This window comes from Sycon ciliatum, chromosome 3 (genome assembly GCF_964019385.1).
Source record: "Sycon ciliatum chromosome 3, ocSycCili1.1, whole genome shotgun sequence".
NCBI lineage: Eukaryota > Metazoa > Porifera > Calcarea > Leucosolenida > Sycettidae > Sycon > Sycon ciliatum.
Genome location: NC_088645.1, coordinates 22,710,755 through 22,734,028, shown reverse-complemented (window position 1 = coordinate 22,734,028; position 23,274 = coordinate 22,710,755). Strand labels below are relative to the sequence as shown.

At 46.7% G+C, this 23,274-nt stretch overlaps 1 protein-coding gene and 9 non-coding genes across 11 annotated transcripts in view; 9 read left to right on the top strand and 1 right to left on the bottom strand.

The window, feature by feature from the left end:
* The window catches only part of LOC135811770 (uncharacterized), a 46,616-nt gene that overhangs the window by 21,859 nt on the left and 1,483 nt on the right, over window positions 1-23,274 (top strand). For both annotated transcript variants that reach the window (XM_065325017.1, XM_065325016.1), the window contains exons 14-17: window positions 526-677; window positions 20,756-20,854; window positions 21,047-21,152; window positions 22,735-22,814. In XM_065325017.1, the coding sequence (XP_065181089.1) occupies window positions 526-677; window positions 20,756-20,854; window positions 21,047-21,152; window positions 22,735-22,814 (437 nt within the window). The remainder of the gene's footprint in view (window positions 1-525; window positions 678-20,755; window positions 20,855-21,046; window positions 21,153-22,734; window positions 22,815-23,274) is intronic.
* LOC135813193 (U1 spliceosomal RNA) lies at window positions 1,806-1,968 on the top strand. Its single transcript, XR_010552996.1, has one exon. It is a non-coding gene; the product is annotated as a U1 spliceosomal RNA (small nuclear RNA).
* On the top strand, window positions 4,822-4,984 carry LOC135813190 (U1 spliceosomal RNA). Its single transcript, XR_010552994.1, has one exon. It is a non-coding gene; the product is annotated as a U1 spliceosomal RNA (small nuclear RNA).
* Window positions 6,687-6,849, top strand: LOC135813194 (U1 spliceosomal RNA). The gene has a single exon (XR_010552997.1). It is a non-coding gene; the product is annotated as a U1 spliceosomal RNA (small nuclear RNA).
* LOC135813191 (U1 spliceosomal RNA) lies at window positions 8,376-8,538 on the bottom strand. The gene has a single exon (XR_010552995.1). It is a non-coding gene; the product is annotated as a U1 spliceosomal RNA (small nuclear RNA).
* On the top strand, window positions 12,266-12,428 carry LOC135813196 (U1 spliceosomal RNA). Its single transcript, XR_010552999.1, has one exon. It is a non-coding gene; the product is annotated as a U1 spliceosomal RNA (small nuclear RNA).
* Window positions 13,373-13,535, top strand: LOC135813195 (U1 spliceosomal RNA). Its single transcript, XR_010552998.1, has one exon. It is a non-coding gene; the product is annotated as a U1 spliceosomal RNA (small nuclear RNA).
* LOC135813200 (U1 spliceosomal RNA) lies at window positions 14,375-14,537 on the top strand. Its single transcript, XR_010553002.1, has one exon. It is a non-coding gene; the product is annotated as a U1 spliceosomal RNA (small nuclear RNA).
* Window positions 16,076-16,238, top strand: LOC135813212 (U1 spliceosomal RNA). The gene has a single exon (XR_010553012.1). It is a non-coding gene; the product is annotated as a U1 spliceosomal RNA (small nuclear RNA).
* LOC135813188 (U1 spliceosomal RNA) lies at window positions 19,160-19,322 on the top strand. Its single transcript, XR_010552992.1, has one exon. It is a non-coding gene; the product is annotated as a U1 spliceosomal RNA (small nuclear RNA).

The window sequence follows — 23,274 nt, the reverse complement described above, 5'->3', positions numbered from 1 at the left end:
CTCGCAAGTTACTCTGTCTCTTACTCTTCCGCCGGCTAATAACCGCTATGGCTTGTACGCATTAAGCTTCTTAGGTGCAGATCGCTGGAATTCGCTCCCTGCTTCTGTTCGTATTTGCTCCACGCTATCAGACTTCCGCTCATCCATACAAAAACATATAGGGTACCCCGTAAGAAGGCCTTAGGCCTGTGGGAATGCCCTATTAAACAATTAATAAATAATAATAATAATAATAATGTGGCACACTGAGTTGAGTGCCTTTGATTACGCACTTGAATCGATTCATGAATCCATTCGCATGCATTCACGTTGTTCGATGTTCATGTCATCAGCCCTGGAATCGGTTTGGAATCCATTCACCCTATTCACATCTGTTGATGTTGAATCGATTCGCAAGCATAATCGAACACACTCACTACGCCGTAGCTAAGCTTTGGAGCACTATCTGTATGTAGCGAGATTCTAATGCCGATGTGTGCGTGCGTCTTCGTGTGTGTCTACGCACGTGCGTGTCCCTGTGCTCAGCTGCAAGGCGCACAGCTGACGGTGAACGTGCAGGTGAATGAGAGCTACGAGCACATGTACAGCGGTGATGCACACGATCTGTTCTGCATGTCTGCCAACCGCACTGGCTGTCCACAGCGTCGTCGTCCGCAAACCAAGTGCTGGGTTGCCAGGTTAGTTCTCACAAGAGTGCGAACTGTAAAACTGCAGTGAATGCTGTAAAACGACGAAGTTTGACAGGTAAAGCTGCAGTGTACGCCTCGTAGACTGTAAAACTGCAGTGTATACTGTAAAACCGCTAAATTTGAGAGGTAAAACTGCTAAGTTTGACAGGTAAAACTGCAGTGCATACTGTAAAACTGCTAAATCTGACAGGTAAAACTGTAGAACAGCTACATTTGACAGTTAGAACAGTTAGAGGTTTATAAACTAAAATAAATCTGCGATGAAAATGTTTAGCCATCGCCGCTTCCTGTCTCTGTTTTCAGTACTGACCAAGGGCGTGCAATTCGTGGCCAAAGAAATCCGACCCGCAAGTCAAAAGTAGCGCCGCGTTTCCACTTCAATTACATCATGCATGTTCCCAAAACTAACCCGAGGGCCACAGGGGCCGGCACGAGCCTGCTTTCGGCACGTTGGTTGGATTTCTTTGGCCACAATTGTAGTGTACGGCGTCTGCTACGGCAGCCGCAGCGTAGCCTTGCATTCCTGGCCCCCTGCAGATGGAAAGCATGCGCGGGTGATTTGTAGAAGCTTGGAAGCCCACACCAAAGCATGACGTATTGCAATGCGGTACTTTGTGCTTCATAATCTCCGGTTGCCATGGTAACTGGTACATGTATGTTGCTGCATGTCACGAACCATTGCAACTGCAATGTAATGGCACAGTGCAATGTGCCTATCAAGTAGACGTTGACCTTGCCTGCATTCTGTTCATGAACAATTGACACATATATTTCTTTTTTGTTGCCATGGCAACATGAGTATCCCGGAAGCATCGCTCTGTTCGAAAACGCTCAGGATGTTGCAAAGTACATGTATAATACTCTGAGCAGGTTTGACATCCATGCCGTAGCTGCCAATTTTATCTCTGTGAATTGTTACGTTACCATGGCAACTCGGACCTCGGTTACCCGCATTCATTTTTCTAACGATTAGTATCACTAAAGGCAACGGTAGTGGTAAATTTCTTCAATTGTGGCCCAATAGTTGAAATCTTCCCTCTCTCACAGTGACGTTTGTGGCTGGTGCCACTGAGTACCGTATATGGTCATATAATGAACTGCTGAGTCATCCTCTTCATACTTACCTTGCACGGGGGACGCCGTGATCAATGAGGCGGCTCCCCCAGGATGAGGCCCCTCCATTGCACTCAGTTGGGGCTGAGGCCTGCGGATTCCCCAAACGTGGGAAAGCCGGGTGCACAATTTCTTGTAGAGGGGGTATGCGTTCGCGCAGCCCCTGAATTATCAATGAAAGAAAGTAAAGTTGTGGTACGAGCGTATCTTGTCTTTTACAGATGACCACATTGCTGAGTTGTTTTGCCACACACTGTATAGCATGTTATGTTCGGGCTATTGCAGTAGACATTGAGGGCACCTAAATTTAACCCTTTGACTGCTGATCGCGTATCGATGAGAATTTACAGGATGTGCGTCTGTTCAAATGATCATTACTTCGTCAATTCTTAGGGGCCATCCGTAAATATAGATATTTATTTAGAAACGAAAACTAGTCGTTTAGGGGGGAGGGGGTTGAGCGCCTGTTCGTTTCTCGAAAAATATCGATGCACAGTTTGTATGTGTGGGCACGTCCAGAAAAGAAAAGAAAAAATATCGATCCTATGCATGGCTTGTATGTGTTCGTTTCTGAGGGAGGGGGGAGGGGGTTGAAGAGAAACGACTAGTTTTCGTTTCTAAATAAATATCGGTATTTACGGTTGGCCCCTTACTCGATTCTCACAATCAAAATAGCGATACGATCGGCGGTCATGGAGTTACGGCGTTCAACGGTTTCGCAAACCCAAACGCTCTCAAAGACTTTTTTGAGCAGTGCAAGACGAGAACAAGCTAAACATCACAGCGAACTAAGAATGTTAGCTATTACAAAGTGATGACGAAGGACGAAGAATCACGGCACAGGTCGGGCAACGGCTCACTTTGTCTTGAGTACGCTCACCTTCCCCTTTCTTACGTTCTTCCGTAGCTTAGAACCTTCCGAGGTGGAAGGCTGTTGGTTTGCGCATTCTAGACGTGATGTATCTAAGTATCAGGTCGTTGAATGTCAGTATCACATCACTGACATCAGGCAGTGTTGTGCTAATTATTGCACATTCTGACTCATCGATACCTTGCTTGTATTTGTTAGTGTTGGACACAAACAACGGATAAACTTGTAAACTTTTGGTCCTTCTCCTTTTTTTTCCATAGAAAGTTTCCCCAGGCATTTTGGGACTCAAATTTTCAGGATTCCGCCTGTACCGGACAGTACTGCGAGAGCGCCCCACCTTGATTTTACAGCCAGGGAAACGAAAATCGTATGCCAGAGTGCAACGAAGTTTGTACGGTGTGAGAACCTTAGTGTACTATGGTCACACTCAGGAGGTTTTGTGTGGGGCTCGGGTCCGCTCGATGATAAATTGAGTACGGATTGACTGCACAACGTGCAATGTGTACAAGGTTTGTGTCGTATGACCTACAGACAGGCCACCACCTCCCAATACGACCACGAAAGGATGAGATGGTGGGGGGGGGGGGGCGCTCTCACGGTACTTTACGCTACATGTACAGTTGCGCTCACTGAAATCCGATCCAAAGCGCAAAGATGGCGCCCTGGACCCGTTCCCATTACATCACTGTATTCGTAAATGTGTGCGTCCAGCCGCATTCGTGCCACGCCCAGGACGTCAAGGGCCGTGCAAGTTGAGAGCTCCGAATATGCACTCTGGGTCGGATTTCACCGAGCGCAACTGTTAGTCTGTAGTATGCGTCAGATGGCGTTAAACTTTTTATAGCTTTTTGAAAACAGCTGGTAGCTGAAATGCCCAGCTGTCCATTATCAGGAGTACATGAGGATTACATAAAACCCGGAGTGTGCTGGTTTTGTAGCAGCCGAATTTCTGGATTTACCTCATTCTAGGGATGCGTGTACAAGCAGGATTCAAGCAGATCCCATGCTGCTCAACTGTACATGTACCTCAGTTGTACGCACCATAGAGTGTGTGGAGTAAGGGTTTTGGCAAAGTATTTTTTTTGTCGTCCTTGAAACGAACATCGTTCATTGTGTTAGTTTTTGCCCGTAAAAAGAGGCTATTAGGGAGGTTTCGCTCTTCGGAATTACGTATGAAAATAACGTAGGAACTGCACGTAATTATTTTCATACGTAAAGATCAGTGCTATTTGGGTTTCGCTCTACGTGATTTCTCCACGACTGCTAAACATGCATTGTTGCTTCGGAGACGCGTTGGCTGCATGCGCCCACCGCATGCACCACGAACCGAAACTGCGTTTTCCATCGTATTTTGCACGTAGTGTACGGTGTGTGTACCTTGTGTTTCGCGCGACTTGAACTTTGCCGTGGATAAATCCGGAAAATGCGAAAAATATTTCAGAAAGTCCTACGGAGGCCCCAACGTAGGAAACAGCTTTCCTACGGAAATCCGTAGAGAGATTTACGTATGAAAGTTGCCCTTGCTCCCCGGCGTGTACGACATACGGATTTTCATACGTAATTACGTAGAGCGAAACCTCCCTATTAATATATCCAACAAAACGAAAACAAAAAAACATCGTTCATTTCGTATTCGAACTACCGGTACGATGTAATCCAGGCATTTTCGCCGTAACTGACACGCATGCAAAACAAGTCACAAGCTGCGCACCCTGGGTGTCATGTACATGATTGTACTCTTGCCAATATTCACCTGTTTCCATGGAAACACCGGCGTGTTAGCTGAACGAATGCATCACATCGGTGGGTCGTGCTCCAAGACCTTAAAACTGAAGAACGAAGGGTATCTGGGTCAGGACATGGTTTTTCTAAGCATGCTATATGCCACTACATTACCAAGAGGGACTACATATAGTAGTATTTTTGTTCGTTGTCAATGGTGATGTTGCCATGGCAACTCGGCGGGTAGCAGCGCAGGCACTTCTGAGAACTCGTATTGCAAAAAGGTGTATGTGTGCATATAGTGGTTAATTGTGTCCATGTTTGGCCCAATAGTTGAATTCTTCCCTCACTCTCTGTGAGGTTTACGACTGCTGCCACTGACGACCGGACATGCCCATATATGTACACTACTACTTGACACACTTCATACTTACCTTGCACGGGGGACGCCGTGATCAACAAGGCGGCTCCCCCAGGATGAGGCCCCTCCATTGCACTCAGTTGGGGCTGAGGCCTGCGGATTCCCCAAACGTGGGAACGCCGGGTGCACAATTTCTTGTAGAGGGGGTATGCGTTCGCGCAGCCCCTGAATTATCAATGAAAGAAAGTAAAGTTGTGGTACGAGTGTATCTTGTCTCTTACAGGACAGTCTGATGACCACATTGCTGAGTTGTTTTGGTACACATTGTGTTGCATGTTATATTCCGGCTGTTGCGGTAGAGATTGAAGCCACTTAAATTTAACCCTTTGACTGCTGATCTCGTATCGATGAGAATTTACAGGATGTGTACAAGATTTGAGTGCTCGCGTTCTTGGGCTTCACGTACGGCAAAGTGTAGATGTTCTGCTCTCTGTCACAGGTTCACGCAAAGAATTCACGTGACATGTGTACTGGGAATTTCCCGTTCCAAATTTGGCAGAATTCTGACGATCCCCTCGCGAATTTATGGACGATTCGCGGTAGATCTGTGCGCGCATTCTTTGCGTGTGCCACACACAGCATAGGCATCTTTGTTTTCTTGTAGAGATCTGGACCCAAAACACGCCAAGTCGTGGACTCTAACCCGGACATGATCTTTACGTGACTTCTCTACGCTTCACATAGCATGAACATTCAGGGAGGAGAAAGATTATCACTCAGTTGTCATATGATTTGGCATGACTTGGACGGTACAACTCTCTTTAAAGTCCTAGATCAAGGTGCACTCGTATCAATATCCATGTAATTCTAAAGCAAACCTCTTGACCCCTTCCCTCATGGTAGGGAGTTCAGTTCCGGTCACAGAAAAGCGAAAAGTGCAGTCACAGCTCGCCTGTACAAAGTGAATGGGCGCCTCGTGACTGCAGTTCGAGATGCAGTTCGAGGCCCAAGTATCTTCTCCCGCGGCCTTTTCGGCCTTGTCGATGCTATTTTTAGGTAGCTGAGGTCATTACCTTTCCAATGGTGCCACACATGCCATGCTTCCAAAAATAATGCCTCCGCGCTTGGCGCGGATGCACTTCGAAGTACTAATTTCGACCAGATCCGTACTCGGCCCCACGAAGAACACCCGATTTTCGTGTTCAGCGGCCTCGAATTAGCCTAAACCAAGAGGATTCTAGAACATTGAGGCTCGCGCTTTATCACGGTAGAAGGAAGATGATCACAGAAACCAGCCCACGGCGATTTCCTGGTGGTAGACGAAAAAAATCGAGTGAACTGCGCGCACGCTGTAGAAGCAGTGACGGTGAAAACGTGTGACTTGTGCAAGTAGGCGGGCACGGCATGCGTGCACACTGCATGCATGCACACATCTTGTATCGCCATGTATGTACCAGATAGTGCAGTGCTGGACGGAAACCACACGGCTCACATACATACTTGCATTTACTTCTGTGACTACTTTCTCCCCCGTTTTCCGATCTTCAATCGACTATAACTCTAGATTGCCTTGGAATTTTGGGTTCAAATTTTCACAGTTTGTTTCTCACACCTTCCCGGTTTAGAAAAACTAGCGTTTTATGCGAAACTCGCGAATTTGGTTTTTCAATTGAAGTCCCTACTCATGGTGCGACGGATCGGCATCGCCATAGCAACTTGATAAGCGACGCTATGGCAACTCGACAAGCGAGAGGTCGTACACGTATTTCATACTACGCAATTAGTGAGGGTGAATATCCCTGTGACGTTTGTACAGTGCCGTCACTCTTGGCCCACGGTCTCAGTATTCACTGTGCACTGTTAGTTTTGCGACTGGTGCCACTGACGACCGGACATGCCCATATATGTACACTACTACTTGACACACTTCATACTTACCTTGCACGGGGGACGCCGTGATCAACGAGGCGGCTCCCCCAGGATGAGGCCCCTCCATTGCACTCAGTTGGGGCTGAGGCCTGCGGATTCCCCAAACGTGGGAACGCCGGGTGCACAATTTCTTGTAGAGGGGGTATGCGTTCGCGCAGCCCCTGAATTAGCAATGAAAGGAAATTGTGAAACTTTGTGTGCCTTTTTGGTTGCCAGATGTGTGCTTTTTGTTGTTGTCTACATGAGGCATTATGTTTACAGGTGGAATCCTGATAATTCGAACTCCAAAATGCCAGGGAAAAACTTTCATACCGGTGCGATCGGTATCAAGAGTATAATATAACCCCCCCCCCCCCCCAAGAGTGTTGTGCAGCTCTGCATATGGGGGCTCCGACGGCGAAAACTCACATCACTTATTTTGAAGTATGAAATCGGTTCCAGAGGAAACTTCTCATTAAGCGGTATGTTCGAATTAAGCCCGGTTCGAATTATCAGGACTCAGGCGCGTACGCAGGGTCACCTCTAGGGGGGTTTCCAACCGAATCCCAAACAATGAGTTTTAAGTTTTCAAAATTATGCATTTTTCGTGTTGTTTGGATCATAACTTCAGTTCTACTCACTCAATCTTCATTATCTTGGGCTTCCTGGAAGTGGAAAGGTACCAGGGAGAGAATGAGGTCGACCATGATAGCCAGGACACAGTACAGTCATGTACATATCCAGCGCTATAGGCTATAGCGGTAGAGTGCAGCGACGGTGCGAAAAATGCCCCAAACAGGCCCAAACGCGTCCTGCTCCAGCGGTTTCGTTTTTCTTGATCGCAGAGTTTCGATTTTTTTGCTGTGTACCCTTGAAAATATCACAAGTGAAGCCCCTGCAAATTTAAGCAAATCAGCGCGACGAAAATCTCAAATTCTCGATACTCGAGTCGCACTGCGTGCTTTTGAAATTGCCGAGATCGCGGCTCAACTTTCGAATCATCGGATTTATCTCACGATACATTGCTCGCAGCGTTTCGCGAATTGTTTCAACCGACAGCTGAGAGTTTTCTATTCGACCTTGATATTTGGATCGTTGGATTTGAGCGAGATTTGACTGAGTTACGATCTTTTGAAGTTCTGCATTCTTGCCAGATCGATCATGCGCCCTACCAAGAAATACCCAAAAAACGTTGCTCGTTTGGAACATTTGGGGGTTTCCAGGCAACGGGAAACCCCCCTGCGTACGCGCCTGGGACTACACCTGTAATGCCAAAAGTACCTGGTGAAATGTTCTACCTGTGAAGCGACTTCAGCATTTCCATCAATTGCAGTGCTGGCCCGAAGCATGCACTGCTGTACATGGCAGCAAAGGTATGCGCGTGGATGAAAATATGCACAATCCAGCACGGCGAGTCTGATCTTTCGCGTTCTACATCGTAAGTTACGCACGTGGTGGTAGCCTTGATCTTTCCCCGCTGCCTTTTATCGGCAACACCAAGCCACACCCTGGTCGCTTGAAGGCGATTTGAAACTCCAGTGTTCGTCGATGGAGTTGTAGTCTGTGCCCTCAAGCACAGTAAATCGGACATGCGTGCAAAGTAAAGCGGTGAAATATCTAGTATGAGCCGGGGCCGTGAGACTCGATCATGAAAGCGCTTTTGTGTGCATGAATTTACTGAAGTATTCACGACTTTCTTTCATTGATAATTCAGGGGCTGCGCGAACGCATACCCCCTCTACAAGAAATTGTGCACCCGGCTTTCCCACGTTTGGGGAATCCGCAGGCCTCAGCCCCAACTGAGTGCAATGGAGGGGCCTCATCCTGGGGGAGCCACCTTGTTGATCACGGCGTCCCCCGTGCAAGGTAAGTATGAAGTGTGTCAAGTAGTAGTGTACATATATGGGCATGTCCGGTCGTCAGTGGCACCAGTTATAAAACTAACAGTGCATAGTGAACATCCAGGCCAATAACGGCACATACATCACCAGGACATCCACCCTAGCAAATTGCATAGTTTGAAATGTGCGTACGATCTCTCGCTTATCGAGTTACTATGGCGTCGCTTATCAAGTTGCTACGGCGATGTCGATCCGTCGCACCACGACTGACTGCGTGAGGGATGGAGACATGAGGTTTGCTTCAGAAATGCATGGATATTGATAGGAGTACACCTTGCCAATAGCGGCACATACGGGACCAGGATATCCCCTGTCACCCACCCCACATGCGCGTAGTTTGAAATGTGTTGGCGATACACACTGATCGAGTTGCTATGGCGATATCGACCGGTCACACCACAAGGGAAGGAGAGGGGTCATGAGGTTTTCTGTGAAAAAAACCATGAATTAATTATTTGGTACGTGTACCCTTCTGCCAAGCCCACGCACTGAAGCAAGAGAGTGAAAGGGAACAGAGGAAACAGCAGAGTTAGTTCGCAAGTACCGTATTATCTCCATTATAAGCCCCGCGCTTATATTTTTTCAACCAGTCCGGACCCGGGCTTCTACTAGAGACTGGGCTTAATTTTTCAACCACTTGGTACATGTTCATTGCCTATTATTTTTAAGATATCAGTACTAGAGTAGCAGAAAGTTTCCCAGCAGGTACCAGGACTACAGTTTCTGCGCTTGTCTATCTTCGAAGCCCTCGTGGAGTGCGCTTATAATAGGGACTGGGCTTCTACAAGAGACTGCGCTTGTAATAGAAATAATACGGTATCCACTCGAGCACACATATCCAGGCAAATACTGTAGTGTCGCGTATATAAGCATGATCTGCATGGAAGCATGACTCGAGATTGCTGGAGGGAGTTAGCAGCTGTCCCAAGCTCTGTGCCAGCAGTAGCATGTGTAAAGAAAAAAGCATCGCACGCAGTACTCAATGATAGCACTTACTCCGATCTCTTGTCTAACTAGTCACGGTAGTTTGGTTCAACGACAACTCCAAAGCTCCACAGATTGTTTTTTATTTCATATTTTTTGTCTTTAGTCACCTTCTTATGTTGGCTCATTATAAACTTAGGATTAATTTTGATGCATACATGGCACTGTGACGCCGAGACCCATGGTCGGCAGAGTCCATGTATTTCATCAGCACAGCTATTAACTGGCATTGTGGATAGCGCCTACCCAGTCCAATGTACTTTTTGTCTTTCAACATGATTTGTAGGGTTGTGCTAAACGTAACTTCTAGTACTACAGTAAAACCTGTAACTAAAGACCACCGTGACTAGCGACCAGCCTGGTAATACAGTAAAAACCTGTAACTAAAGACCACCGTGACTAGCGACCAGCCTGGTAATACAGTAAAAACCTGTAACTAAAGACCACCGTGACTAGCGACCAGCCTGGTACTACAGTAAAACCTGTAACTAAAGACCACCGTGACTAGCGACCAGCCTGCTACTACAGTAAAACCTGTAACTAAAGACCACCGTGACTAGCGACCAGCCTGCTACTACAGTAAAACCTGTAACTAAAGACCACCGTGACTAGCGACCAGCCTGCTACTACAGACCACTTTTGCCAGGCACGGCCGGTCTCACATTCATACGTGGCTGTGCGGTGCAAACCTGTAACTAAAGACCACCTGCCACTAAAGACCGCTTTCTCTGGCCCCAAGGGTTGGTCCTTAGTTACAGGTTTTACTGTAGTTCTATTCCACGAGCTCATGAACGGACAACGCTCCTTCTGATGTTGCTCGACGTTTCCTTCATATGACCGCTGGGTCATGTCTTCCTCCTCTCTTCACCATGTGTACCAAACTTCCAGATACTGTAGAACGGGTAATTTTAGCGATGTAAAAACCCTAGCGAATTTAGCGATCGACTCATTTTCGCTAAAGTTTCAAGTCGCTTATCCGTTGAGACATTAGTAGTGCACTCGTGATCCGTGAGTAAAATCGCTGCAAATCGCTAAAATAAAACGTCGCAAACCGGTTGACAATGGGAAAACGCTAAAATTAATAGTCGCTAAAATTACTCGTTCTACAGTACTTCACTGCTTGTTTAGGGACCATCGCAAAAGTTCGCAGAAGCCCCCGAAACGAAGACCGTGAGTTTCGGGCCTGACCCCCCTCCCTCCCCCCTCAAACGAAACGACAGTCACAATATGGGCTTCATTATTTCACTTGGATGCTGCACACATAATAATTATTATAATAACTACACAGCAGGGGTTCATAAACCCTATGAACCCCTGCTAGTACTAGTACTAGCAGTCGCAAGAGTCCATAATTCATAAACCACGCGTTTTATGGACTCTTGGTACTAGACTACACAGGCAGCCAGCTACGCGACACGCGCAGTTGCATGAATGGACTACGCGTCCTGACAAGCGATCTACGTAGCTACGCCGGCTGTGATGGCATGCTAATCTATATCAGCTCCTACATGTCGTCAATACTTTTTTGAATTGAAGCCCGGTTTGCGATTTTCGACACGACTCCCTCCCCCCCCAAACGTATGCTCTTCGTTTCAGGGGCTTCTGCGAACTTTTGCGATGGTCCCTTAGCACGTCCACGGTGCAACCAGGTATGCAATCCGTACGATTAGCACAGTTCAAACTCCATCAATTTTGGAAATGTTTGACCTGACCTGGGATAAAATGCATTATCCCATCCGTGGCCGGGGTACACCGTATGTCTCATATTTTAAATTTTAAAATGACAGCCCAAGGCAATGTTCAGTCGCTGTTTGGTAATTCGTCATCATGACGATGAATAACCCTGCTAGCCATCGTTCGATTGGATCTGGAGGGATCCAAATGATCCAGGCAATCGATCGGTATCCTACCAATCGAACGTGGCCTTTGTGTTGGAGTTTCCACACGGGAGTACTGTAGTACATGTAATTGTTGTTTTACAACGTTCAGCTCCATGTCATGCGACGGGTACGCAATGCGAAGATTTTGAGTGCTCGCGTTCTTGGGCTTCACGTACGGCAAAGTGTAGATGTTCTGCTCTCTGTCACAGGTTCACACAAAGAATTCACGTGACATGTGTACTGGGAATTTCCCGTTCCAAATTTGGCAGAATTCTGACGACCCCCTCGCGAATTTATGGACGATTCGCGGTAGATCTGTACGCGCATTCTTTGCGTGTGCCACACACAGCATAGGCATCTTTGTTTTCTTGTAGAGATCTGGACCCAAAACACGCCAAGCCGTGGACTCTAACCCGGACATCTTTACGTGACTTCTCTACGCTTCACATGGCATGAACATTCAGGGAGGAAAAAGATATCACTCTGTGGTCGTATGATTTGGACGGTACAAATCTCTGAAGTCCTAGATTAAGGTGCACTCGCATCAATATCCATGTATTTCTAAAGCAAACCTCTTGACCCCTTCCCTCATGGTGCGACGGATCGGCATCGCCATAGCAACTTGATAAGCGACGCTATGGCAACTCGACAAGCGAGAGGTCATACACGTATTTCATACTACGCAATTAGTGAGGGTGAATATCCCTGTGACGTATGTACAGTGCCGTCACTCTTGGCCCACGGTCTCAGTATTCACTGTGCACTGTTAGTTTTGCGACTGGTGCCACTGACGACCGGACATGCCCATATATGTACACTACTACTTGACACACTTCATACTTACCTTGCACGGGGGACGCCGTGATCAACGAGGCGGCTCCCCCAGGATGAGGCCCCTCCATTGCACTCAGTTGGGGCTGAGGCCTGCGGATTCCCCAAACGTGGGAACGCCGGGTGCACAATTTCTTGTAGAGGGGGTATGCGTTTGCGCAGCCCCTGAATTATCAATGAAAGAAAGTAAAGTTGTGGTACGAGTGTATCTTCTCTTGTACAGGACAGTCTGATGACCACATTTCTGAGTTGTTTTGGTACACATTGTGTAGCATGTTATATTCCGGCTGTTGCGGTAGAGATTGAAGGCACTTAAATTTAACCCTTTGACTGCGTATCGATGAGAATTTACAGGATGTGCGTCTGTTCAAATGATCATAACTTCGTCAATTCTTACTCGAAGATTTGAGTGCTCGCGTTCTTGGGCTTCACGTACGGCAAAGTGTAGATGTTCTGCTCTCTGTCACAGGTTCACGCAAAGAATTCGCGTGACATGTGTACTGGGAATTTCCCGTTCCAAATTTGGCAGAATTCTGACGATCCCCTCGCGAATTTATGGACGATTCGCGATAGATCTGTACGCGCATTCTTTGCGTGTGCCACACACAGCATAGGCATCTTTGTTTTCTTGTAGAGATCTGGACCCAAAACACGCCAAGCCGTGGACTCTAACCCGGACATGATCTTTACGTGACTTCTCTACGCTTCACATGGCATGAACATTCAGGGAGGAGAAAGATTATCACTCAGTTGTCATATGATTTGGCATGACTTGGACGGTACAACTCTCTTTAAAGTCCTAGATCAAGGTGCACTCGTATCAATATCCATGTAATTCTAAAGCAAACCTCTTGACCCCTTCCCTCATGGTGCGACGCATCGGCATCGCCATAGCAACTTGGTAAGCAACGCTATGGCAACTCGACAAGCGAGAGGTCATACACGTATTTCATACTACGCAATTAGTGAGGGTGAATATCCCTGTGACGTATGTACAGTGCCGTCACTCTTGGCCCACGGTCTCAGTATTCACTGTGCACTGTTAGTTTTGCGACTGGTGCCACTGACGACCGGACATGCCCATATATGTACACTACTACTTGACACACTTCATACTTACCTTGCACGGGGGACGCCGTGATCAACGAGGCGGCTCCCCCAGGATGAGGCCCCTCCATTGCACTCAGTTGGGGCTGAGGCCTGCGGATTCCCCAAACGTGGGAAAGCCGGGTGCACAATTTCTTGTAGAGGGGGTATGCGTTCGCGCAGCCCCTGAATTATCAATGAAAGAAATTAACTTTGGGGCATGATCGATTGGGCGACTCTTGAGCATGATCACGCAGCCCCTGAATTATCAATGATAGAAATTTCGAAAAGCGTATTGTTTGTAGTGACTGCATTCCCTCCTGCCTTGCCCGAAAATTCGATTGATTATATATTTTTCTCTCAGTGATTGGTGTAGCCCAAAAACCGTTTGGAGTGTTGTGGGCGTGTATGGATGTAGTGGATGGCTACAGTGGATGGAGTCTGCGCATATTGACAAGTGTACAGTGCTGGTCAAGAATACCGGATCTCGTGCGTCAAGCTTGTGTCCTGTACCAGTACTGACACAGCCCATGTAGTGTTCACAGGTCTGCGGCTGCATCACCACTGGCCAGTGTTACATTGGAGAGTTTACGCAGTTCACGTTTTCCAATTTCAAACGCGAGATCTCAGGGCCAAAATTGCGCTCCTCACGTAGCAACGTGGCATTTCAACGCGACAGAGGGCCAACTCACTGTGAAAGAAAGCGATTCAGCGCTCTTTTCTCTCACATTCGAAATTGGAAAAAAAGTGTAGCATTAACGCTAACCCTCAAGTCTTCGTTGATCCCTTTCTTCGCACTGCCCTTGATACTGTGAATCTCTGTTTCCATGGCGACCTGTTGTGACGTGACTTAATATTTCTTCCCCGGTGTGTAAGGTTGCAAATATCCCCGTTGCTGTGTTGTCTCTGAGTTGCAATACACTATTGTATGCATCGTCTTGTCGTGTTGCCACGGAGAATAGTGTAGGAAATGCCTCCACTGAAGCTAGTTTTTACATCAGGGGAGAGCACTGGAACCGTGTAACTTCATACTTACCTGGCACAGGGGACGCCGTGATCAACAAGGCGGCTCCCTCAGGATGAGGCCTCTCCATTGCACTCCGTTGGGGCTGAGGCTTGCGATTTCCCCAAACGTGGGAAACTCGGGTGCACAATTTATGGTAGAGGGGGTTTGCGTTCGCGCAGCCCCTGCTCTATGATCAATCAAAGGAAGGAGAACGTTTTCGGGTCGTTTTCTTTGTTTCCGATGTCCTGTATTTACAAGAATGATAGTTGTACTGATCATGAGCTAGTGAAAAAGTCGGTATGAACTCTAAAACCAGAAAAATAATAATATGTAGCGCAAAATAAAGAGAAGGTTGTTTTCTAGTGTCACGCTTTTCTTAAAACGTGGGAAACTCGGGTGCACAATTTATGGTAGAGGGGGTTTGCGTTCGCGCAGCCCCTGCTCTATAATCAATCAAAGAAAGGAAATGATTTGTAGTCTCTGATATGGATGCTTCTTTCTGTGGAATTAGCGCACTCTGTATCGCACTCATTGTCAGATTTCTATACGTGTACCATTTTTTTCTTTTCCTTGCTGGATAGTGCAGCAAAGGTATCATCAAGAGTATAATATATAAGCTCCCAAGAGTGTGCAACTCGATGCCCTGTCTATGGGGTTCGCCGCCACCAAAAACTCACATCACGTGGTGTAGTGTCCCAGTTTTATGTTTCTGGCCCGACTTAGCGAGCAGCGGAGTAATACAAAAGCACTTCGCAACTCGTCAGCATAATCATGGCAGATTTTCGAATTTCGCGCACGCTGACCTTAGTTGTACGTAGTACAAAACGTACCTGAGACACTTGATGTGAGTTTTCGCCGTCGGAGACCCGATATGCAGAGTTACACACTCTTGAGAGCTTATTTACTCTTGGTATCGTTGATCTCTACCCTTTCCCAAAGAATCGTGCACTGTGCTTTAACCTGTTGCTCCTCGGCTATTGACATTCTGATTGCGACCTGGTCAGACTGTAGCAAGCACGAAATAATCCTGTGATTGTAATCCGAATCTCCATAGTAACTAGACACCAGAGATGTACACTATAAACAAGGCCACTGGCCAAACGGGGCCCGCACTGCTCAATTCAGATTGTTTAACACGTTCTCTATTCATACAGCATTGCTAAACCTTCTCTATTCATACAGCATTGCTAAACCTTCGCGTATGTAGACTAGGATGAAGAGCCAAGGATTGAGTTATAAGAAGAAAAAAGGACCGAGGAACTACAATGGCAGCTAGTTGTAGAACGTCAGTACCGTTGATCAGTGCCGTGCAATGTTATCGCAAGACCTACAGTTGTAAAGGAACTGGTGGTGTTAGTGGACATTATAGCGTAACTTGTAGACTTTTGTTGTAGTTCCTTGGTCCTAGGTCCTTTTTCTTCTTTGCATATTCCTTCGCATTTCATGAAGAGCGTCTCGATGCTGCCGCCTTTTGCTATCGCCATCTCAAGTTCTTATCTTGCGTTGTCATGGCAACCTTTTAAAAGAGCGTTATACATACTTCGCCGACATTCGTCATGCTTGGACTCTCTATCTAGTGTGCGTATTTAGTGCACGCGGTCTGTAGGTTGCGTGCCAAGGAGGTATTGTCTTGCTCTTCTAGTGCCACTGAGATCCATTTAGCGAACACCTCCACTGAAGCTTGTTTTTACATCAGGGGAGAGCACTGGAACCGTGTAAATTCATACTTACCTGGCACAGGGGACGCCGTGATCAACAAGGCGGCTCCCTCAGGATGAGGCCTCTCCACTGCACTCCGTTGGGGCTGAGGCTTGCGATTTCCCCAAACGTGGGAAACTCGGGTGCACAATTTATGGTAGAGGGGGTTTGCGTTCGCGCAGCCCCTGCTCTATAATCAATCAAAGGAAGGAGAACGTTTTCGGGTCGTTTTCTTTGTTTCCGATGTCCTGTATTTACAAGAATGATAGTTGTACTGATCATGAGCTAGTGAAAAAGTCGGTATGAACTCTAAAACCAGAAAAATAATAATATGTAGCGCAAAATAAAGAGAAGGTTGTTTTCTAGTGTCACGCTTTTCTTATATTTATACTGTATGTTACTATGTATCTGAACAGCTTGTCTTTGATATGATGACAAAGAAGCGTTTACTTGTTTGTAGTACACAGAGAGTAGGAAAATACTGCTATTTTACTACTCCCTGCTTGTACATGATTCGTATCGTATTCATTATAATTGTAGTTGGAGGGATGGGGAGCATTGCACAGATTTCTTTCTACAATTCTGCCCGAAACCTTTTGCTTGTGGAATATGAACCTGCAAAGGTCTGCCCCCGGCAGCACCTTTGTCCACGGATATACATGCAATCCAGTTCATGATAATATCTACAATGAATGTATCACCAGGCTGCCTAGCATGCTCAATGTCCAGTGGGCAGAGCGAGCAATGCAATAACAGACACACATCAACAGTACTACAACATCTTTCCTTGCAGCAATATTGCTATTTATTAGGGAGGTTTCGCTCTACGTAATTACGTATGAAAATCCGTATGTCGTGCGCGCCGGGGAGCGAGGGCAACTTTCTTACGTAAATCTCTCTACGGATTTCCGTAGGAAAAGCTCTTTCCTACGTTGGGTCCTCCGTAGGACTTTTTGAAATATTTTTCGCATTTTCCGCATTTGTCCATGGCAACATTCAAGCCGTGCGAAACACAAGGTACACACACCCAGGGAATTTTCTAGAACCGCCCCAACCGGTTTTCGACCGGTTGAAATTGTTGGCGACCGGTTGAAAAGTTACAAATCAGTTCCAACCGCCCGTACTTTTCTGTGGGTGAATGGAGCTGTGAATGGTCAAACGCTTTTTTTCTGGACGGATACTTCCAGCGAAGCCGTGTGGGCTGGTACTAGGGTCACGAGTTTGTACGGCTTATATCTTTGCTACACTCCAGCACCAAGAAATCTGTTAAATTGCTGTCGAGTGCCATATTTGGGTTGTATTTTGAAAAAAATTTCCGGGGGGACCCCCGGACCCCCCACTCTTCATTGGACCGTAACCGGTTGGAAATTCGTCCTAGAATATACCCTGACACCGTACACCACGTGCAAAATAAGATGGAAACGCGGTTTCGGTTCATGGTGCATGCGGTGGGCGCATGCAGCCTACGCGTCTCCAAAGCAACAACGCATGTTTAGCAGTCGTGGAGAAATCACGTCGGGTGCACAATTTATGGTAGAGGGGGTTTGCGTTCGCGCAGCCCCTGCTCTATGATCAATCAAAGGAAGGAGAACGTTTTCGGGTCGTTTTCTTTGTTTCCGATGTCCTGTATTTACAAGAATGATAGTTGTACTGATCATGAGCTAGTGAAAAAGTCGGTATGAACTCTAAAACCAGAAAAATAATAATATGTAGCGCAAAATAAAGAGAAGGTTGTTTTCTAGTGTCACGCTTTTCTTAAAACGTGGGAAACTCGGGTGCACAATTTATGGTAGAGGGGGTTTGCGTTCGCGCAGCCCCTGCTCTATAATCAATCAAAGAAAGGAAATGATTTGTAGTCTCTGATATGGATGCTTCTTTCTGTGGAATTAGCGCACTCTGTATCGCACTCATTGTCAGATTTCTATACGTGTACCATTTTTTTCTTTTCCTTGCTGGATAGTGCAGCAAAGGTATCATCAAGAGTATAATATATAAGCTCCCAAGAGTGTGCAACTCGATGCCCTGTCTATGGGGTTCGCCGCCACCAAAAACTCACATCACGTGGTGTAGTGTCCCAGTTTTATGTTTCTGGCCCGACTTAGCGAGCAGCGGAGTAATACAAAAGCACTTCGCAACTCGTCAGCATAATCATGGCAGATTTTCGAATTTCGCGCACGCTGACCTTAGTTGTACGTAGTACAAAACGTACCTGAGACACTTGATGTGAGTTTTCGCCGTCGGAGACCCGATATGCAGAGTTACACACTCTTGAGAGCTTATTTACTCTTGGTATCGTTGATCTCTACCCTTTCCCAAAGAATCGTGCACTGTGCTTTAACCTGTTGCTCCTCGGCTATTGACATTCTGATTGCGACCTGGTCAGACTGTAGCAAGCACGAAATAATCCTGTGATTGTAATCCGAATCTCCATAGTAACTAGACACCAGAGATGTACACTATAAACAAGGCCACTGGCCAAACGGGGCCGGCACTGCTCAATTCAGATTGTTTACCGCGTTCTCTATTCATACAGCATTGCTAAACCTTCTCTATTCATACAGCATTGCTAAACCTTCGCGTATGTAGACTAGGATGAAGAGCCAAGGATTGAGTTATAAGAAGAAAAAAGGACCGAGGAACTACAATGGCAGCTAGTTGTAGAACGTCAGTACCGTTGATCAGTGCCGTGCAATGTTATCGCAAGACCTACAGTTGTAAAGGAACTGGTGGTGTTAGTGGACATTATAGCGTAACTTGTAGACTTTTGTTGTAGTTCCTTGGTCCTAGGTCCTTTTTCTTCTTTGCATATTCCTTCGCATTTCATGAAGAGCGTCTCGATGCTGCCGCCTTTTGCTATCGCCATCTCAAGTTCTTATCTTGCGTTGTCATGGCAACTCTTTAAAAGAGCGTTATACATACTTCGCCGACATTCGTCATGCTTGGATCATCTATCTAGTATCTAGTATGCTTATTTAGTGCATGCGGTGTGTAGGTTGCGTGCCAAGGAGGTATTGTCTTGCTCTTCTAGTGCCACGGAGGTCCATTTAGCAAACACCTCCACTGAAGCTTGTTTTTACATCAGAGGAGAGTACTGGAACCGTGTAACTTCATACTTACCTGGCACAGGGGACGCCGTGATCAACAAGGCGGCTCCCTCAGGATGAGGCCTCTCCATTGCACTCCGTTGGGGCTGAGGCTTGCGATTTCCCCAAACGTGGGAAACTCGGGTGCACAATTTATGGTAGAGGGGGTTTGCGTTCGCGCAGCCCCTGCTCTATGATCAATCAAAGGAAGGAGAAAGTTTTCGGGTTGTTTTCTTTTTTTTCTTTTCGATGTCCTGTATTTACAAGATAGTTAGTTGTACTGATCATGAGCTAGTGAAAAAGTTGGTATGAACTCTAAAACCAGAAGAAGAAAAAAATATGTAGCGCAAAATAAAGAGAAGGTTGTTTTCTAGTGTCACGCTTTTCTTATATTTGGGGTGCGTTTGGTTGGTACGATCTAGAACAGGATCGAACAGCTGGTGCACATGGAGCAGCCTCATGCCAACCAAACGCTACTCCAGAAACAGAGCACATTTTTGTGGAAAAATGTGCCAAACTTGGTGCATTCTTCATAATGTGTATGGTTCACCATGGTTACTTTGTACGGTACAACGAGTCCAACCCAAAAGCGTATGCACGTGATCATTTGGGACCAAAATCGATGTTCCCGCCAGGTTTCACTGTGAAAAAGTGAAACTGCTCGGTCTGCTCCGGCCTCGAGGCCGGAGCAAGCAGAACATGTTCTGGCCGACCCAGAACAGGTGCAGTCCCAACCAAACGCGCTGTTCTGGTGAATCCTGTTCTAGTTCGTACCAACCAAACGCGCCCTTATACTGTATGTTACTATGTATCTGAACAGCTTGTCTTTAATATGATGTCAAAGAAGCGTTTACTTGTTTGTAGTACACAGAGAGTAGGAAAATACCGGTATTTTACTACTCCCTGCTTGTACATGATTCGTATCGTATTCATTATAATTGTAGTTGGAGGGATGGGGAGCATTGCACAGATTTCTTTCTACAATTCTGCCCGAAACCTTTTGCTTGTGGAATATGAACCTGCAAAGGTCTGCCCCCGGCAGCACCTTTGTCCACGGATCTATACATGCAATCCAGTTCATGATATATACAATGTACCACCAGGCTGCCTTGCATGCTCAATGTCCAGTGGGCAGAGCCAGCAATGCAATAACAGACACACATCAACAGTACTGCAACATCTTTCCTTGCAGCGATATTGCTATTAATTATTGTCGTGTGCCTTCGCGTATGTGTATTTTCGAATGTAAGTTGCTATGTAAAATCTTGTAGGACGCATCACTCAGCTGCATAAGTAGAAATTGGCTTGTGAGCAACACTGGATCACGCTCAATCACACTCAAGCACACAGTGATTGAGTGCTCAGTGATTGAGTGTGATTGAGTGTGAGCACTCAATCACTGTGTGCTTGAGTGTGATGGAGTGTGAGCACTCAATCACACTCAATCACACTTTCTCACACTCAATCCCTGCTTTTGTGAAAAGCAGTGATTGAGTGTGAGCCAGCGTTGCTCACACGCCAATTTTTAAGTTGCTATGGCTTCAACATAATTATTGCATGCCGGTAGTGTTTGTTCGAATCGTTCACCGTGCTGTTTTTGTCTCTCCCACGTCTGTACTCAGACCCAGCTACTGTCGCGGCATCGTTCCCGTGCGAGCTGATCTGAACGCTCACGACGACTTGGACTGCCTAGATGCCAAGGACACTGTGCATGGGGACCGGTGAGTGGTCATTTGTGTATGTTTAGTTTGTCCTGATATAAATTCCTGTAATTTCACAAATTGCATGTTGCCGGTGTGATGAGGTCGGCCAGAGAGCGCACGTGGTGAAGGTGGAATTTCTTTATTCGCAAATGCACGTCCCTGCTTGTACACACACGTGTGTGCGTGTATGTATATGTGTGTGCATTGCAGTGTTTATTTCCGTTCGGCCACGTCGCTACCGCTGCTTCCTGCTGAGATGGAGATGGATAGCGAGGATGAGGAAACGCCGGCATGGCTCATAGACAAGACGGAAATGGTGAGACGATTTTCAAATTCGCATTATCTTCAAACGTGAATTTTGTACATGTGTGCGTGAGACTATTTTCAAATTTGCGAGCGTGTCTGAATACGTGTGCGTATGTGTGTTTTTGGTTTGTTTGAAGTTTTATAGTGTGCATGCGTGCATGCATGTGGGTTAAAGGGGAAGTTAAGGCAAAAATCAAAATTTCACCAGTTGTAGTCTTCGGGGTGCTGAGTCGAATGGTCTTGGTCCGAGAAAGCTGAGACGCTCCCTTCCTACTTGAATCCCAATCGAACTCGCGCACTTCCACCGAAACTGGGTGACTGCGCCCTACGAGATGGAGATTTGTATGCAAAATGTCACTAAAAGCGCCATCTCGTTCTTATAAAAGCACGGATGACCGCGATTGGCCCATATGTTGTAGTCTTTTGGACGCTGAGTCGACTGGTTTTGGTCCGAAAAGGCTGCGATGCAGCGTTCCTCCTTTATTCCCAATCGAACATGGTTGAAGAAGCGGTCACGTGCTCCTGGGTGCCAAAATCACCTGGTCACCACGCCAGCAGGCGACAACTTTCACACCAAGGTTCAACTCGAGTTCAACTCGAGTGACAGGACTGCACCCAAAAAAGGTCAAAACAGGCTGTAAGTTGTACCCTGCAGGCACGGTGACCAGGTGACTGGTGTACGCAGGAGCACGTGACCGCTTGTTCAACCATGTTCGATTGGGAATTAGGGGCGAACGCTGCATCGCAGCCTTTCCGGACCAAAACCAGTCGACTCAGCGTCCAAAAGACTACAACATATGGGCCAATCGCGGTCATCCGTGCTTTTATAAGAACGAGATGGCGCTTTTAGTGACATTTTGCATACAAATCCCCATCTCGTAGGGCGCAATCACCAAGTTTCGGTGGAAGTGCGCGAGTTCGATTGGGATTCAAGTAGGAAGGGAGCGTCTCAGCTTTCTCGGACCAAGACCATTCGACTCAGCACCCCGAAGACTACAACTGGTGAAATTTTAATTTTTGCCTTAACTTCCCCTTTAACGTGAATTTTGTGTACAGAGCACGTGTGTGCGTGAGACAATATTCCAATTTGCTTTGTCTTCAAACATGAATTTTGTGTACAGAGTTCACGTGTTCCGGTATTGAGCTACAGTACTGTCGGGCACCAAAGAACAACTAGGCTAGAATTTCATCAAGCACAGCATACAGTTGCATACACGCTGACCCAACTGTGCATGGACAGTGTAGTACATGAAAATAAGAAGGGTCTAGTCTAGGAGGCTGACCCCCCCCCCCCCCCCAGTTCTTCGGCGACCGACAGTACTGTACTGCACGTTGTGTGCCTGTAAAAACGTGCACTCAAGGTGCACGCCAAGCCGCTGTTCTCCATGATTATGACAGATGCGAAGCACCGCCATTGGAGGTGGTCCGGCTGGAGGGGGGTCCGGGGGTCTCGCGAGGGAAAATTTTGAAATTAGGGTGCAACATCCTGCATTCTGGATGAAAAGTGGTCCGGCCGACCGGCTGCTGTTCGAATCATGTGCAATGATTCTGTGTTCTGTTTCTTCACTGGCTTGGCTGCTGCTGTTGTGTAGATGATGGAGGAGTTCTCAGATGTTAACGTTGGGGAGAAGGCGATCATGAAGCTCTGGAATACGTTTGCGCTAAAATTTCGGTAAGTTGCTGTTTATCGGGCCTTTTTTATTACACCACCTATTGCAGCTCTGCTGGATTGCTGTCTTCTGCTGATGTTGTCCTGCTGCTGCCGTTGCCAACGCTGCGCTGCCCCTGCCGCTGTGTTTGCATCGTGTTGCGGTTGTCAGAGCAACCGTCGCTGCTACTGCTCCTGTTTTTGCTATTGGTGAAAAATACTATTTCCGTGCAGTGTGCAATCATGTATATGAGAACTCATGACCATACACAGGGGTAAGATGAAAACAGACGCAAAACAGGCATTTTTTCCGGCCAGGAGAAATGTTTCCTTGTTGTTTGTGTGGTGGTGGCTTAGTTATCCCTCATTGTTTGCTATGTTCGTGTGAATCTGCCGTACAAAAAAGGGAAAGCTAGCTTCCCCCTCCCCTCTCATTCATTTGTCGGTTTTGTTCCCTTGCTGTGCATTTGCTGTTACTATGTTT